The sequence below is a fragment of the Aptenodytes forsteri genome, unplaced genomic scaffold (genome assembly GCF_000699145.1).
Source record: "Aptenodytes forsteri isolate BGI_AS27 unplaced genomic scaffold, ASM69914v1 Scaffold50, whole genome shotgun sequence".
In the NCBI taxonomy this organism is placed as follows: Eukaryota; Metazoa; Chordata; class Aves; order Sphenisciformes; family Spheniscidae; genus Aptenodytes; species Aptenodytes forsteri.
In genome coordinates, this window is record NW_008795126.1 from 3,629,493 (window position 1) to 3,647,529 (window position 18,037).

General features: G+C 41.4%; 1 protein-coding gene across 1 annotated transcript in view; it reads right to left on the reverse strand.

Moving 5' to 3' along the window:
• The window catches only part of CMIP (c-Maf inducing protein), a 67,562-nt gene that overhangs the window by 18,382 nt on the left and 31,143 nt on the right, over window positions 1-18,037 (reverse strand). The window contains exons 4-10 of the mRNA XM_009277336.2: window positions 17,479-17,640; window positions 16,269-16,310; window positions 13,324-13,386; window positions 11,800-11,880; window positions 8,391-8,494; window positions 7,707-7,811; window positions 6,107-6,460 (exon numbers count right to left, since the gene is read on the reverse strand). Coding sequence (XP_009275611.1) covers window positions 6,107-6,460; window positions 7,707-7,811; window positions 8,391-8,494; window positions 11,800-11,880; window positions 13,324-13,386; window positions 16,269-16,310; window positions 17,479-17,640 — 911 coding nt within the window. The remainder of the gene's footprint in view (window positions 1-6,106; window positions 6,461-7,706; window positions 7,812-8,390; window positions 8,495-11,799; window positions 11,881-13,323; window positions 13,387-16,268; window positions 16,311-17,478; window positions 17,641-18,037) is intronic.

Consider the following 18,037-nt stretch of genomic DNA (forward strand, 5'->3'; position numbering starts at 1 on the left):
AAGAAATTTTTTACGCTGAGTGTGGTGAAACACTGGCACAGGTTGCCCCGAGAGGTGGTGGATGCCCCATCCCTGGAAACATTCAAGGTCAGGCTGGACGGGGCTCTGAGCAACCTGATCTAGTTGAAGATGTCCCTGCCCACGGCAGGGGGGTTGGACTAGATGACCTTTAGATGACCCCTCCAACCCCTCCAAACTATTCTATGATTCTATCTCTGTACTCAGGATGTTGTGTGCTCCTCCTGTTACCATGTACATCCCCAGAAGCAGTCAGTCCTGCAGTGCTGTCCTCTTGGCATCACTGCTGTGCCCAAGCCTTGGAGAGCTCATGCATGGGCCTCACTGCCTACGCTTGGGTCCTCAAAGAACTGACAAGTCTAATGAGCAGTCTTTTTTTTTTTTTTTAAATATACATACCCTTTGGAAATTCCTACTAAACCCAGTAGCTGATTTTACTCTAAAAACAACACATTTTTATTGGTAAATAAACAACTTTAAGAGCAGATTTTTGAGCAGAAGAGACCCGAAAGCAAAAAGGCTGAGTTAGGAAATTCAAAGGTGTTAAAGGTGTTTCACATCACATGAGATAAAGCACCTACAAATCTTTCCTAACAGAAGCTTAAAAGCTGAGACCCACTTGGAAGCTTAGTTCCTGTGACATCTCAGGTTAAGTGTTACACCACTAAAATTCCTCCTTGAGCAATCTGGAAAGTTGTGATTAGTAATAACGTGAACCAATCAATTTTTCATGGCTGATCTTCAAAGGAAATTGCAAGAGGAAGAAAAAAGCTGCTTTGTAAGACTAAGACCAAGTGAAACACTGCAGACAGAATTGGACAGTATCACTCTGACTTTTCTTGAAGCTGGGAGTTACGTATGGCATCTATTTGCAGAGCAGGTCTGTGAGAGGGCAGTGAAAATGAACCATAGCCTGTTTTCCTAGGAGGACGAGAAAGAAAGAAAACTGTCTCCCTATGAAATATATAGAGTTTGGTCATGTGAGTGGGACCTGAACATAAAATCTACACAACCTGTAATCCCTTCAATCTGAGCTAGGAAACGTGAAACAAACATAGCACAAGAATAAAACTAAACTACTTATTAAAAGCCTACGGTGTTTCTCCTCCTCCCACCTATTCCCTTTTGAAAAACATTTTCCTTCTGTCTGTGCTCATCTCATCTGCACTCTTGCATTTCAGACACCTGCTTTTTTTTTTTTTTTTTTTTTTTTTTTTTTGTGTCCATTCAAAGCTCTAACACAAGACAGAAGTGTTTGAAGCAAGGAAAGAAAGGGAGATAGATTAGCTCTGGCTGCAGTTAACAACCACCGTGATGAGCCAGACAAAGAGGCCATGCCAGGAGGAGGAGGGAGCACAGGGCTACAGGGAGAACTCAGGAGAGTGCCTGTGACAAACTCCCTTTGGAGCTCTTCAAAGGGTGCTGGGCTGAATGCTTATGCTCATCACACAGCTTAAATCCCAGGATTGGCCTTATAAAAGCAGAGGGGGAGAAAGACTCCCTGATGTACTCACTGGCTCTGATTTTTGCAGGATTTGCAATTTCAGGGGAGTAGCACAGCAGTCAACCTGCAACCCAGTTCCTGCAAAAAGTGTGCTAGGCTGGGGGTCAGGGTGCCAAGCGGGTGAAGGATGTCAGAGCTGCTACTGCACACAGCTTTACTTCCCCAGAACCCTTTTTTAGGGGATTGGCCAGAACATTGGCCAGCCATAATAATTAAATAATCCCTGACTGCAGTAACTTTGCCTTTGGGCCATCGTCGCTATTGGCCTGCCAACATAATACATTTTCCTTCCCCAGGATCACCTTTCACCAAAATGAAAACCTGCCCATATGTCATGTGCGGCACAAACAATCCAAAACATATTAGCAGCCCAGGGCAACCCTGATAAACATGACATAAGAGAATCCTCTTGGAGTATTCAGAGCATGCCACTGACCTATTGGGGAATGCAGAGAAGGCAGGGGAAGCTCCAGTGGGCGCTTGATTTTGGAAAGCTGTCTGTCTTATCACCAAGAGACTGCAAGCCCCGAGTCCTCTGTTTTTAGAGAATAATAAAGAGACAAGGAGCAACTACTTGGAAGCAGCTTGTTTCTCCAGACTGAGCAGCTTGGCAAGATCAAAAAAATCTTTTAGGTAACTCCTCTGTTATCAGACAATAATAAGATGACCAAGCCCCCCAACAGTGTACCCTATCCCTTCTTTCCCTGGCTCTAGGTCCAACTGCTCTGAATGACACAAGGTTTAGCTCCGGGCTCCAAGGCAGGCTGAGAAAAAGCCCCCCTCTGAATTGTATGACACAAGGTTTAGCTCTGGGCTCCAAGGCAGGCTGAGAAAAAGCCCCATCAGATCCCCTGTCATATAAGGCACAAATCTGCAAAACAGTGAGATGACTTTTCATGTTCAGCCTTCTTTTGAGCTGGGCTTGTTTGTTTTTTCAAAAGAAGAAAATTTAGCACCATTGAAAGGCCCTAGAAAGGTCCTGCCCTGGCTGCTGAGAACAGAAAAGGCCTCCACTGCTCACAGTTGGCGTGGTAGCATCAGGAAACAGCAATGCAAGTTCGCCCAAAGGAGCCGACTCTCCCCTGGTCACACAGGCACCAGAGAGGGGTACAAGTGTTTGGGCATCTGGAAGGACCCTTGCCACTGCACGCAGCCATGGAAACAAAAAATGACACAGAAGGGTGACAGCTTATGATACAACATCATCGCAGCCACAGCCTCCCTAAGAGATGTCTATTCTTGCAGCCGATTTAGTTTGCTATTTGTTGATCCGGATTTCACTACAGGCACAGTTTAAGTGTTCTCCCCGTATGCTGGGTGTTGCCAGGGGAATCAGTGGTCACCTTCAGGTGACACGCAGACTTTGAAGTTATCCAGTCCAAGGAAAAGGATACACGGCCCCTTTTACAACAATTTCTCTAACCACAGTTGTGCTGTGCAAGCACAAGTTTGGCTGTACAAGAAATTCTCTAATGCATGGAAACATTAACATGCAAGTAGGAGCTGGACAAGGCTAAGCAGCTCTCAGAGCCTCTGATTTAATATGACGAACAGAAAGATTTCCATTAATTTAGTGCATTTTCTACGCACCAGTTCAAGACTTGTAGCATTCAGAAGGCACTGACTGGCATCAATAACAGTATCAGAGTCCAGAATGCATTAGAGAGTATTGACACAGAAGTTTGATCCACTTTTGAGTGCAGGACAAAAATACCATGTTCCACTAGAGACTGTGCCTCCTTTAAAATCTGCCCAGACTTTGGGTCATCTGCCAACTTCTTTAAAACCATGATTTTCTGTTTTCCTTTAGTATGCAATAGTTGTGTTCTGTTACTCAACTACATTAGAAAAAGGGTCAAAGACGTTCTTGGTGCTATGATAACAGCCACACAGATGAACCTTCTAATCTGCTCATTTAGCCTTACACTCATTGTGTAGGAGTTAGGTGAACAATAAAATGTCCTCTGCTGAAGATACTGTTAAGAATTATTTGCTAGACTTCCAACAATTAAAATCTGCCTAAAGAAATTGCTCCCCGTTGCCCTAAGTTAATTATGTAAAAAAGATATCATTGTTGGTGACTCTCTTGTTTTGATGATGATATTGAGTCAGACACCTAAAAGAACAATTAAATTCAATGCTAAGCAACTTATTTATGTTTGGCTTACCACTGTTATTAATAAGAACATTATTTTAGTGACTGCCCGCTGAGAGCTCAGCTCCTGGATAGCAGTTGTTTTATAATTAATGTTTTCTTCCTACCGGCATGTTCTTCAACTCTCTCTCTTCATATTTTTGGTTTTTCAAAGTACAGTAATAGTATTCAGTACATCAGAAAGCCTTTGTTCAAGAAGAGTTTGAGCATGCAAGGAATCAGCATCACAACAGCGTTGTCTTTCTTTTTTATTAATAACTACTAGCCCTTCTACAATGCTTTTCCATCACTGGTTTCAGAGTTGAAAAAGTATTCAATATCTTTACCTATATTTTACGGATAAAGAAACTGAGGCACAAAAAGAAGCGACTTCTCTAAAACCTCCTAGTAAACCAGTGGCAGAATCAGGAGCAGAACTCATTTCTGCATTAATGCTTTCAGGTCAAAAAAAATCAAGGGATGAATAGGAACGGAAGGGAACCCAAATCAGCGGAGCTACAATATATATGAGCCATGGCTCTGCCTTAGAAATTGTCCTACATTCTCATAGGTTGTGATTTCTCAAGCAGGGTGTGGAATCTGGCAAGGCAATCTGAGGAGAGTTGCACCAGTTTTGCAGTATTGCTGGTCCTTCACTATATACAACATGTGGGTTTCACCCTTCAGAATTACCATTGTACAAGCTGAAAAAGGGCACAAAGCTGCTCCACACCTACAACCTGTGCGATAACAATAACAGATTCCCATTTTCACTGTTGCTATTGAAAAGCTTGATTTTTAAAAAGACAGCAAACTCATCAAAAAAATATGTTATTTTAAGGTATAGAGTGAAACAGTTCTTTGTGTAGGAAATTATACGGGAATTGAGACCTGGTATATCAAATGTTTAAAATGTGGAAAGACTGTGAGGAAGAACATGCCCATTCGTGAATTTGTTTATAAGTCTATGTCAGCTGCATGATGAAACCAAAACCATCAATGCTTAGTGAGTCAGCATCCAAGCCAGCATCAGGACTGAGAGAGTTCACAGTGTTTATGGAAAACGTCTAGAGTCAAGGGGACAGGAATAAATACATGATGTATTTAATGTAGCACCTGGGTGCCTGAAGACTTAGAAGCCACCAGATGAAGCAAAGTCAGATGCGGTGCTTTTTTAATGCAAACATTTTAAAGGCAGAAGAGGCTAGGCCTGGGGGGGGGAATAAAATTAGCCTTCAGCAACTTCCTGCTCAAGAATCTAATGGGAACAGTATCTTGGATTCACCTGTCTTGTCTCCAGTTCCGAGTGTGTGCTTATGTATGTATTTGCAAGCCAGCTCTGCAGTGAGTGAAAGAATCCTGTTGAAAATTGGTACTATGTATTTTGAAAAAAATGAAAATGTGGGACAAAACTTTCATAAAATCCTCCATCGCGGCAGTTTGACTTCATTTAATTCCTCGAGAGTATACACTCAGATTTGCATTTGACTTCAGTGTAGCCACATGCTCATGCGGAGTCCAAATTGCACCCACCGTGTCTTGTATTCTAAAAAACTCAACTATTACTTCATGAAGTCTTACATTGTTAAAAAATAATTAAGGTAGAAACATAACAGTTTGCCCAAAGACATACTGCAACTCAGTAGCAGAGCTGGCTGTCAAAGTCAACAAAGGTGTTTTGGGTTGTTTTACTGCACTCCTATTATAAGCTTCCATTCTGCAGTCCACTTTTTGCGTTACTCCTTTTCATTTACTTATCGAGGAGAAAAACAAGCTTTTCCTGAAAAACTTTTTATTTTATATTCCTCTTGAAGATATTAAAAGGATTTGCCTCCCAGGAAACCATGGAGCCATCATTTTGTAAAGGCTATTCGAGCATTCGTTCACTAATGCAGGTCCGCTGCACCAAAGCAACTGGTCGACAAATTGAGGCTCCACTCTAATACAAGTAAATCTGAACAAGTCGTGAAACTTCTACATACATGTGAAGGGAGAACACCTTATTGAAAGACATTGACCTCATCCAACTCCTGCTGAAGCCAGGGGAGCAGCACTGCCTATCACTGCACAGGCACTGAGCCTAGCACAGACCTGTCTTCTCTAGCTCTGTCTCGGGCAATCCCAAAAGCCCTGGAGGAGACAAATGGATTTTTTTTTTTTTTGGTGGGCAAGAACAAAACAGAAACCACTGGCAACAACATCCCGTCTTCTATAATATGCCTGAGGCTCACTGTACAAATAAGCTTTCCGTTTTCATCTTCCTAATGCTATTTTTAGAACATATTGGCAGTGCCAGATGTCTCTTTCAAAGGCTGGACTCTCTAGAGCTGGAGTTAGATTTATAACCATGTGCTTGCTGGCCACAGATGTTAAAGATGACAGGCCTGTGGGAAAAGCCCCCCATTGTTACGGTGACATTGTTCAAAAAGCTGTTTAAAATAGTTACTCACAGCATCTTGAGTATTTCAACATAACAGCCAAGGATCCTGTCTGCCTGGGCACTCAGCTCAATGCTTATGGTGCTGCAGGTAGGACTGACCATCAAGCAGTCAATCAGGTTGGGCTCACTGTCATTGCCAACGTTGGCTGTCATCTTCTGATTAGCTGTGTTGTTGCGCTCCACTTCCACATGGATCTCATTTGAAGTGACAATAACTGGTTTGAGACGGGATTCAGTCAAGGTGGCCTCTTGAGAGACCAGGTCAGGACTTGTGTGAAGAAGGCGGAGGGGGAGATTAGGCTTTCGGTCACACTGCTGCTGGCAGCCATTCCGAATTTCCTTCAGGCTTGGCGAATTGTCTCGACTGAATTTTAAAAATAAACAAACAATTTCAACAGACAGACATAACAGCAGAGAGCAGGAGAGAGAGTGCAACACTGAGAAGCTGAGATCTTTTGCAATTTCCCACTGCATTTCACCCCAGCCCACCGGATTGCTTTCTCCTGTGTAATCGGATTACTGAAATCAATTAAAAACATTAAAAGGCTCCAATAGGACTGTTCTGCAGCCCCTATTCTACAAAGATTTGAGCTTGTCATTACTCTAATTGACATGCCAGTTTAGTATAAAGGTGAACTTTCCCATCTAAGTTGTGCAAAGCTGTAACAGAATCCATGCCCAAGTATGTATCTGGCTACAGTACATGCCCAGACATTTGTCTGCAGCCCTCACGTCTGGAATTTTTGTTGGACACTAAGTAGCCCCTGTCCGTGCTCTACCATGAGGGAAGTCAGACAGGCATAAACAAACCGGGAACATAGCAGAGGGGAACCCTCAGTGTCTACTGGAAACTGGCTCATGTGTCAAGAACTGCGGCATCTATTTTGCGGTAAGTCAGGAATCAAATTTTCCACAATAATGGAGACAGCATTGTGAAACTAGCTCAGGTTCAAAGCTGTAGATACACAGGGATTTACACACAACCCCTTCTTCAAGATCTTACACTTCCCTTTGTTTTAGGTGTAACACACACCTCATGTGCCAGAAAGGGAGCAAAACGGACACTGCTCTGGGTAGCGCTTAATTCCCAGAGACTCTTGTGGAGCACTCTCATCTTCTGCTGGCCTAAAAAGGCTGGTTACGGCTGCAATCTGCCTTAGAGGAATATCTCAACAGTGGCCAAGATCTGCATGCATCTGGCTGTTGAGCTTCGTCCTGGAAGTTACTGCAGCTTGCAGTACTTCTGTACTGGGAACTGCCAAGCTCCTTGCATCACCAGCACTGCCCCCATTTTCAAGCATGGGAGCCAAAGGTGTGCAATAACAGACTGCCATGCTCACTGCCTCAAAACATGCCTCAGTGAGTACAAGTGAATGAAGGTTCAGCATCTTTCAGGTTTTCAAGCATACAAAGCGTAACAAATATAGTCACATACCTATGAAAACTTGCATGTGATTGACCAGAACTCCCACATGTAACGCTAGCAATGAGCAGAGTGAGAACGAAGACACGCTCTCACATACCCATACCCATGCTCACACCAATCTTGTTTACAGATGCCATGGGTTCGGACGTGAGTAACATGCGGTCAGCTGGGATTTCATACTGACCTGTTGATAAATTCCTCATAACATGAATAAATGGCTGCTAAGCAGACAGCGACAAGATTTGGCAGGACCCTGGGATGGGGGCATTGTCCAGTTGGACCATGCATGCTGAAAAACAAAAACCAAGATGACATCATTGTGAGGAAGATTTCTGTGGGCAAAAACGGTCAGACAGAATGGGGTGCCAGAACTGGATAGACAGCCTTGCGGAATCTTCAGAAGGGCCATAACAGAGAGTTACTTAAACCCTGTAAATCCCTACGCAATGGACCTATTTATGAATAAGGCTAAGCTGCATCCTCAGTTTATTTGATGTGGTATCTCTACAGTCCCCCCAAAATCTCACACATGACCGAGCATTATGTGGTCTAAAGTTAATAGAAATCTCTCTGTAGAGAGACTGAGTCTAAATGTATGAAAAGAATGTACACACAGCAAAGTCCATGTGCTTCCAGTGTGTAACTAGGCAGAAAACCCCAGCCATATTTGAGAATTAGTTTAAAAAAAAAAAAAGAGACGTCAGCAACATTGCCTCATGGACTCTTCTAATTTATTTGCTGTTTGCGAATACCAAAAAGCACCAGCTACTCTTAACAGCCAGTAAAGAGATGAGCAGAGCTGGGAGAAGTAACACAGCGAAGCATGTACACAGGACTGGAAATATGCCATAAATTAAATGTAACTAACCTATGAATAAACTTCTTCACCACCTCCATTCCAGCATTCAGCTCATTCAAAGCCAGAATATACTCCTGAGTAAACAGCCGCAACCGAGGGCACTTCCCAAAATCCTGTCCAAAAAGGAGAGACTCAGTGAAGACGGTGAAACATGCCTGCAATGTATATCGAAACTGTGGGTTTTCAAAAGAAATCAATTCAGACACAACCGAATTCACTTTGTTATTATGATGACAGCTTCAAGAGCACAGTATCACTGCATGCTGAAGTAATGTTCTTCCCACTAATAACGACATACTTTCCAATTCTCCTCTTTCCCCCACACCCACCTTGAAACAAAAGACGTGTTTAATGAAAAAAAAAAATCCTACCTGCACTTACATTTCTTTTGTACACTTCACTTTATACCTTTATTTTGAAATGCATTTTTTGTTGTTTTGTATTTTTGCTTCCACTCATAACTGCAGTTTTTTAGAAATGCAATTCAAAAATACTTTTTTACTTCCATGTTTGACATCATATCTATTCTGGTGTTAGAGAAGATTTTTTTGACATGCGATCAATAAGTGATCAAGTATAAAACCAGAGATCAGTTCTTTCTCCAGGGATTTTACTCCAGCTACGACGTGAATTTGAAAGGTGAGCTCAACAGTCACTTTCTTTAAATCCTGCAATCAGAAAGGCACCTGCTAACTGAAATCCTGTATCTCCTCACATCACCTGCTATTTTTAGATGTGAAAGGAGTAAAATCTGCTGTCTGGTGAGTGTTATTCCACAGCACATTTCTTCACATTTACACAGGTGTAACCTTATTACACAGGTGTTACAGAACTACAAAGCTAAATTTCCAAGCGGTGAACAAGGCCCACTGAGGACAAACAAGCCCTCCCAGTTATCCCTCAAGCAGCTGGCTGTGGAAGAAGAGTAATCTTGAAAAAATAAATGGCAACTGAAATTTTAAAGAAATGCCACAAGTGGTAACGAACTGATGGTCTGTAAAAGGGAAGATACACTCCCAAAGCACTGAAACCTTCTGTTAGTTATTTTGATTTCAGGCACTTCTATAGCACAACCTATATTAACATCTCATAGGTTTTACAGCTAAAGAAAATTACCAAAAATGTGAATACAAGCCTAGGCAGAACAATGTCTCCTTCAAGTCTAAGTGTCACTCTTTGCTAGTACTGAATGGCTACCTGGTAACTTCACCCAGCAAAGGGTCTGTGGGCGATTCCACAGTTGGTATTACAATTAAAATCATTAAACTTCTAACAACTCCTTCAGGCAGGTGCAAATACACTTGGTTCAAGGGCATGAGACCATATGTGCTTCGTATATCATTTGATGCCGTTTAATTTCATGAACTCTCCTTGCAAGATAGCTTTTGCAGTTGCGATTTATGATTTCAGCCTGTGTAGCTGTCCTAACTGAAGTTAGAATGAAAGTCCAAGAGATCATAAAGAGGATGTCATTGCTGACCACTCTAAAATAAAATATCTCTCTAAATATAATATGATACCTTGTCATCATACCAGGTACATTACAATACACACTATCAATATTGTTTGCTCCAAAAAACCCCCCAACATTTGGACTGAGCCTACAAACAGCTGAAATACAAAGGTACTGAGAGGTTGCTGAGCAGTCCCCAAACAACTCAGCATACAATAGTCTCCAGTCCTACACGCAACTGGTAGTATCAGCAAGACAAAAAGCCATCCTCGTTCTTTTGAAATTTCAAAATTATAGATAAATGAAGCACTCTTTCCCCTTCTTGTAAGTGGGAAACTGCAACAAAACTTGTCGTGAACTTATCAAAGACCGCAGAGCAAATTAGCAGCAAAGGTGGGAACAGACAGCTAGGTCTCCTGCTCTAAGCACAGTGTAATAAGGCCTCCTAAGGTTATGAAGTTTGCTGTCAACAACACTGTCCCCCTAAAGGATAACTTTATTTACATGCACACACATGCATTCTCTAAAAAACTATTCAGTACAGAAGTCCCTGGAGAGCAGTAAAGTGCCCAAATCCACTCCAATTAATATATGACACCGTAAATTCTCTGACTACACGCTGCAGTACAGACATGTTGATTTTCAATCTGCAAATGTTAAGTATGGTAAATATACCCAATTCTCTGAAGCTAACCAAATACAAGCATTACACTATGCATTTAGATTTTATTTGAGACCCCTCAAGAGCTCTGCATGCTTTAAAAAAATCAGTCCAGAATCCAAGAATAACATTTACAGAATATTTCATTGAACACTACAGAATATTCAAAAATGTTTACATGTCTGCAGAGTGCAGGCACAGAGCCAGGAATATGACCTTTTTGCCACCTTGGGTTTTCTACCTCGTTCTGTAAACTCAAGGAGTTAAGTAATAATACTGTTGTAAAAATAAGAAATACGAACTGTTTTCTACTGGCTTCATGCTGTACACAGCAGGACAGCGGATGGGCTCTAAAATTGTATCAGTTAGTGAAAAGAAGTTGATTGTGTAGTTACAGAGGTATGAGACCCATCCTTGAGATCACAGCCAAGTCAACTGTCTTAAATATTTTATTTTATTTATTTGTTACCCTGCCACAGCATTGTGAAGTAAAATTTCTTCATATAACTTAAAAACTATGGCAGAAAACTTAATATGCCACAAAGGATGGAGGGCTGGTAAATACCCAGACCTCTCTTAGGAAAGGAATATGGATCATGTAAGAATATCTTCAGGGTCAGGGGGGAAATCTGGTATATGGGGTGGAGAGAGCAAAGCTGGCAGGGCAGTGTCCTAGCATTTATTTCAATCACTAGCAAGGAATTGATCGGCAATGAGAAGAGAGAAAGCAGCCTGGGAGAGAGCAATCACAAAATGACAAGAATACATGATTCCTGGAACGAGAAGGAAGAAGAATAGCAGAAAAGCATAAGGAAATTTGGGAAACCTAGGTAAGAATTCCTTGGACATGAGTCTAAAGAAAAATGGAAATCCAGAGAGCTGGGGTGTCTTACAGAAAAAATGTTGAGGGCCTCAGCTCAAAATCAACAAAGTCCCTATTCTGATTTTGTTATTTAATTGATTTTAAACCATTATAACTACAAGGATGGCATGCGGGGAGTAAATAAGGAGCCAAAAGCCAGGTGGGAGAGAGCTGAAGCTGCATATGCTGGCACTGCTGCCAAAAGAAATGTTCCTCAAATCAGGGCTTTGCTTAGATGCTTTTGAAAGTCCCACTGAATGCTTATTTAGTTCTGCATTTATAAAGCAACACACAATTACATGCAGCGTTCACAGTTTGGGGGGTTAGATTTAGATATCACAGTGCTTTGTGCATTACAGGCAATAGAGCAGCTGCTAATTATGAAAGGTATCACAGTAAAACTTCTCCAAACTGACCAAGTTCCCATAACACGTGCACTCACCATGTTGTGTTTGAGAATCCTCTGTACCACCGGTGTGAACACTTCTATCACAACCATGGACCGTGGGCGCTCTCGGCAGTGCTGTAATGAGCAACAAGTCGTTTTGTAAGCTGCAGAAATTATGAAGATGGGTCTCCTCTGGCTTCACACCCCATGCATGGATTACCCCGAAATTAACAAGATCCATGGGCTAAATTAATCTTCCCTGGGATTAAGGTACTCATAACACTGCTCTCTCCCATGGATTTGCTGCCATCTAATAGAAGGTTACACCATGGGAGCTCATGAACTACACGAGTTCCTTTCCCTACTGCCTATCCTTCACAAAACTCACTGAAATTTAGTATCTTGGGACTTGTTTGGTTGAAACTTGCCAACAGTTTTAAAAGTAAAGGGGTTGGGGACAAAAAGATATTTAGACACAGGCAGTGTAATGGCACAGACCTCCTTTCCTTGGGATCCAGGCTAAAAACCTGTGGTGGATTTCGGAGGGTACCAACAAGCCACTCTCCCATCACAGGCTAAAACATACAATCATAATGCATCAGTCAGAGTAATTTAGGTTGGGAAGGACCTTTGGAGGTCGTCTGGTCCGATCCCCCCACTCAAGGCAGGGTCAATTTTGAAGATACATTAGCCTTCTCATTAGCCTTGTCCATTTCAGTTCTGAATATATCTGAGGAGGAAAAGTCCATAACCTGTTTCCCTTCCTGCAACTATACACAGCCCATCGCACACATTTAAAGATAATTAGGTGCCCACCTCTGATGGAGACCAAAGGCAAAAAAACCCAGGAATAAAAGTGCCTTGAGTCCAAGGCTAGATATGACCCTAAGACTGGCTTACAAAAATGCAACAGTCAGAGGAGTTCCTGGAACTTGAATTAATTTCTGTAGGAAGAAGCTGCTGATGAATAACTCTGGATGGGAATTATAAGCAGCATCCAGAACATTTGACAAATGTATACCCAGTCAACAGTAAGCAAATTTAAGCAGACTTGAAACTGAAACACAAACAGGCCTAGAGGAAAAGTAGTATTTTCAAATCCAGAAGCTCTGCAATCCAAAGTACTCAGAAGTTTATGGAAAAGACGCAAAATGCAGCACAAGCATGGATTTACCAGGAAAAAGGATGGGTCCTTATGATCTTCCCACTGCCATTACCCAATTACATAATACCATTAGGGCTGAGTTGTGCATCACATTACCAACTCATCTGAACACAGTGACTCCAATGATTTTTGCATTAGCTAAATAGAACATCTCTTGTACCCAGACTGGGGTGTGGGAGTCTGAAGATTTTAACTCTCACAGAGTATCAGGACTATGCAGTCTGATGTACTAAAGATATGGATCTATTTCTCATAATGGTGGTGTTAACTATTCCAATATCATTGGTTGTTGACCAAACACTGAAATCAATTTGGGCAGGAGGTAAGGAGCTAAAGAAAAACACAACCACCCCCTCAAAGAACTACACTCATACACAACTACGAGATTTCAGAAAGCAAAGCTGTTCTGATACCTTGCAGAAGAATTCACAGAGGTCAGGAGGAGGATGGTTGTTTTCCAGCAAAGGTGCAATTGCCTTTAAAAAGAAAGAGAGAAAGAGAGAGAAAAATTTGATTAGAGGACGGCACCTGGAGTAAGCATTTTGCAGGAAAATATTTTTCTTGGAAAAAATAAAAAGCTCACTTCTTTTAAAAGAAGGACAAAAGCGCCAACAGAGAAATTAGAGGTGGGCTGTGTGTTTATTTTAGGCGTAAGCTCAAGCACACCTCTGCTATGAATCCTCTGGAAAATTTTGCTTTAAACTACATCAGTGTAAATACATAAAACACAGCAAAGGAGTACAATTTTTATAATGGTTTAAATGAAAACAGGAGCAGACCAATTGTTTTAGGATGTAAAACAGCAAGGATGAATCTGGCTCACTGTTTCAGTTATACCATCTCTCAAAAAGAAAAAACTGAAGAACACCACAAACACACACATCCTTTTTAAAAGAGTTTGAGCTCTTTTTGTGAGAAATAACTCACTAAAAGTAACATAGCACTGTTCTTACCTTGGAGGACCCTATTAATCAAAATCAAGCATCTAACTTTGTGAAGGCTGAGATCAACCATTCCTTCTTTGTTGCTACGCAAACCAATGTGCTTACACTCGGTAAATACATTAGAGGTCATACCTGCCACTGAGGGTATAATGAACTTACGTTGTTGTTACTTCCCTTGTAAATTAGAAAATGGTACTAGAACAATGCATTCTCTCTATGTGATGGTGCCTTCGGGCTTTTCCAGTCTTGAGCTAAAGGGATTCCCAGTACCCATTTAAAAGTAAGACTCTAAACACAGCAGCTAGGACATTTTGTATTAAGCAGCTGAACACCAGATATTTTATCTGGATGGCATCTGGAGTTTTACTAAGGCAGCCTGCTTTGTTTTTTGCTCACCTGCTGGTCTCCTTAAGGATTTCAGCCCCAGTGAGTCTGCTTGCAATGACTGTTTCACAGTAGCCACTTCCACACACAAACAGGTCAAGAATAATGTGATTTTTAACAACGAAACCCAAGCACATCTGCAAAGATCTGTTTTGGTTACACATAACATTTGTGAAGTTTCTGTTCATGATCGTGTGCCCTCCTTCTGCAACTGTTCACTCTTCCTCTGGTGCCGGTCCGGCAACAGTGGACTGATGGAGAATGCGACACTATTCAGTGAAACTAGAATATCCTCGTTACCCATCCAACACCTGAGCTAAAAATCTTCCTTGAATCCATCTTTTGGAGTGTTTGCTATAGGACCTGCCAAACCACAGGGAGCCATGTACTGCAAAATCACCAAGTGTTTATACCTGTCCGGCAACTGCCAGAGGATCACTGCATCAGAGATGTAACGGGCTGGTTGTCAGCCTAAGAAAAATGAGCTTTGTTGTTTCAGCCCAGTCCTTACTGAACGTAGGGAATAACCACAAGAGACACTATCAAGCGGGTCACGGCTCCACCTGTACAGTCAGTGTGGAAGAGTGACAGCATGAAAACAGCCTATATTTTCCTCATGCGTGCTGTGGTTAAAAGCAGAAACCTGCTGTCTCGTGTTGCCCAGTTATGGCAACACGTGCTTCCCCTTCCTTACCGGGAAGGGATCAGTTGTAATATTGATCTGTTACAGCACTGTCTAGAGAAGGAAAGCTGGTTCCATCTGCGTGGCAAATCACTGCGTATTTTTAAGAGACTACATAAATACACAGTATTTGCAACACTTCCTAAGAATAGCACAGGTTAGCTGTGTATCGGCAGTGAGCTCTGAATGCCCAGAAACTGCCATCTCCTTAATGGTTCAAGCACAACCTACAGAAGGGCAGGATTTGAACTCAAGAAGCCATCACCCAGAATTGCTGAATAACATAGGCTGAAAGGACCTTTGGAGGCCACCTGGTCCAACTTCCCTGCTCACAGCAGCGCCACCTTACATGTTTTATTAAAAAATCCTTCCCCCAAAACAACCGGTTATAACTGGAGGCCTGAATTACCCTTGGCACTAGAGTAAAATGAAAGCTATAGCAGATCTCAAAAAAAAAAAAAAGTAAATGCCACTTCAGAAACTTATCTCAGGGAATGATTCCAGCTAAAATGGTATTCTAAGCAGCAGTTAAACACAATTCACACCTACTGGCAGCTACATGCCACCTTGCCATTTTGCAGAAAGAGTCACGGAGACGTGATACAGTCAGGTGGTGGTGAGGTTCTAGATTAGATCACTGGGAAAATCTCCTGGAAATTGCCAGTGACTGAAATTAAATTACAGTGATGGGGAACCAAGTTCCATCTCTCTGATAAATTGTTGAGATTTTACGTTTTGTTGCACAAGGAAGAGAGCTGCCATTTGATTCACTTATTTCTATGTCTAAATAAATGCAACCTACAGAAAAGAAAAAAGTTGAAGAGGATATTTTTATAAATCAAGTAAGCAGGGGGTTAAACTGCAGTGACACATACACATATCCACACTTACAAAAACAATCACTTGCTCACATACCATCAGCAATGGAGACATTCTGTATATGGTAGCATTAGCCCCTCAGGAAACTACTAAGCCTACGGGTTTTATAGGGCACATCTGGAAATGATGTTTTTTGACTATTTAAAGTACATATATAGATATGAACATTGCGCTGTGTAGCCTAGTAAGGAGGCCATTTTGGGAGATGATTAACCCTCAACATGCTGTGCTGTTTCATACAAGTTGACGAGGAAACTTTATTTTTACTCATCTATGAAACAAGAAAAGAGGAATGACAAAACCACACAAAAAACAGTAGAACAAATGGGTTTGATCCTGCCTAAGTTCACCATCATTGGTGGAAATGCTTTCATATTTGCTGTACTTTACTGGGGCAGAGGCAAGCATTAACAGAAGTGTTATCAAACAATACAGATTTGTCCTCAGATTTTGACAGAAAGATACTCACCACAATAATGCTCTCGTGGTCTTGAGTGGTTAAGTTGTTGTTCTGGAAGAGTTGAATAGAAGAAATGAATGAGCGAAGAATACTCTGAGTTGGCACATCAGCATACACAGTCCTCTTAGCTACCACCAGACACAAGCAGAAAGGCTCAAGACTGCAATTGCTTATTTTCAGAATAAAATTAATCAAATTACAATCATTCTCTTAAAGAAGGTGGTATACTATCTGCTATGAGGGGTTGTGCAAGCTTCCATTTCTCCGTCAGCACTTTCAGATTCAAGCCACCCCAGCCATGAAAGCTGAGCATACAAACACCAGGATGCCACAGAAGGTCTCAATCAGTCGGAAAATTAAAGCTAGCGATACATTTCTTTAAAATGTTTTCTTAAGACAGGCTGTATGTTTCTAAGAAAATTAATAAAAGGATTGTTGTGGCATTGTATACCATTTGTTGGTAGCAAACTAACTGCTGCAGTTTTCCTGAAATTCCTTCTTCAAACATGGAACCAGTAAAAGCCAATAAATTTACTGGAAGTCAGCTATGCTACCACCTATGCAAAAGAGTTTGCTTTTGGCTTTCTCAGCAGCATGATCCATTCAGAAGTTACAAAGTTGTGAGTTGCTAAGATGCTGCAAGAAAAAAAAACTAGCAACTTTTTTGCTTATCACAAATCTTTGTACATCAGAACTAAGACATTAAAAACCTGCTTGGCATTAAATTTCCTGTCCATGAAAAGTTAGCCATTTGAAATAGATGCTATAAAAGGAGGATAGATATCTCTGAAGAAGGAAAATATTTTTCTTTGACAGAATAGCTGCACAATGAATTTATTGGTGTGTATATATATATTGCTACAAGAATTATTAGTCACGCAAACAAAGCCAATGGAATAGAAGTCCAGGGGAGTTTTACCATTGACTTGAAATAAGACACGAATCAGACCCATAATAAATTTACCATAAATAATCAACAACAAAAAAAAGGCTCAAGAGAACTGTGTTTTGTTTTGTTTCTAGAAATCTACCTAACATGGGTCAAATTCTCCTTCTCCCCAGGAAGTATAAATTCCACGCAAGTCAGCAGAAGTCACAAGCAGACTCAAAGGCAGAATTTTGACTGCCCAGTTAAAATGAAACCCACCCACAAACTTTTAACTGTTTGTCTCTCCTCTAAATGCGACAGTGTCTTGCAGGAACACTGCTGAGGTCATACCTCTGAGAGCAGTTTTGAGACAATCTCCAGTGGTGCTTGGTGAATAGAGTCATCCTGAAGCGGAGACGTCAGCGCCATGTCCACCAGCGTCCTGATCTCCTTCAACACCACCTCCCAGCGGCTGGGGTTACTGAGCACCTTCTTGTACTTGTAAATCTTTTTCTGCAAGAAAAATGAAAGGGTCACACTGACACCACCATAAACCCCTTGAAAAAATTGACTGGATATGTGCTTCCACATGCAACTGTCAAGTGGGCTGCTTTGTATTTTGAGTTTTGCCTTTTCTGTTTGCTCAAAAGCTGTACTTAAAACATTTATATGGAAAAGAAAACCTCATATGTCTAAACCAATTTCTTCTGTGGAAGCAATGAAAAACTGTGACTCCTTTTTTTCATTTTAAAATAAATTTTTAAACTCCAGAGCATCTTTCTTTCCATCATCTCCTCTTGCAAACACCTTATTCCTCAGGCTAGTAACAGATATATGCTATTACACTGTTTCCAAAGCTGTAGGTCCTTCTAAAGGGAGTTAGTCATCAAGAAAGGGGGGGGGGGGGGGG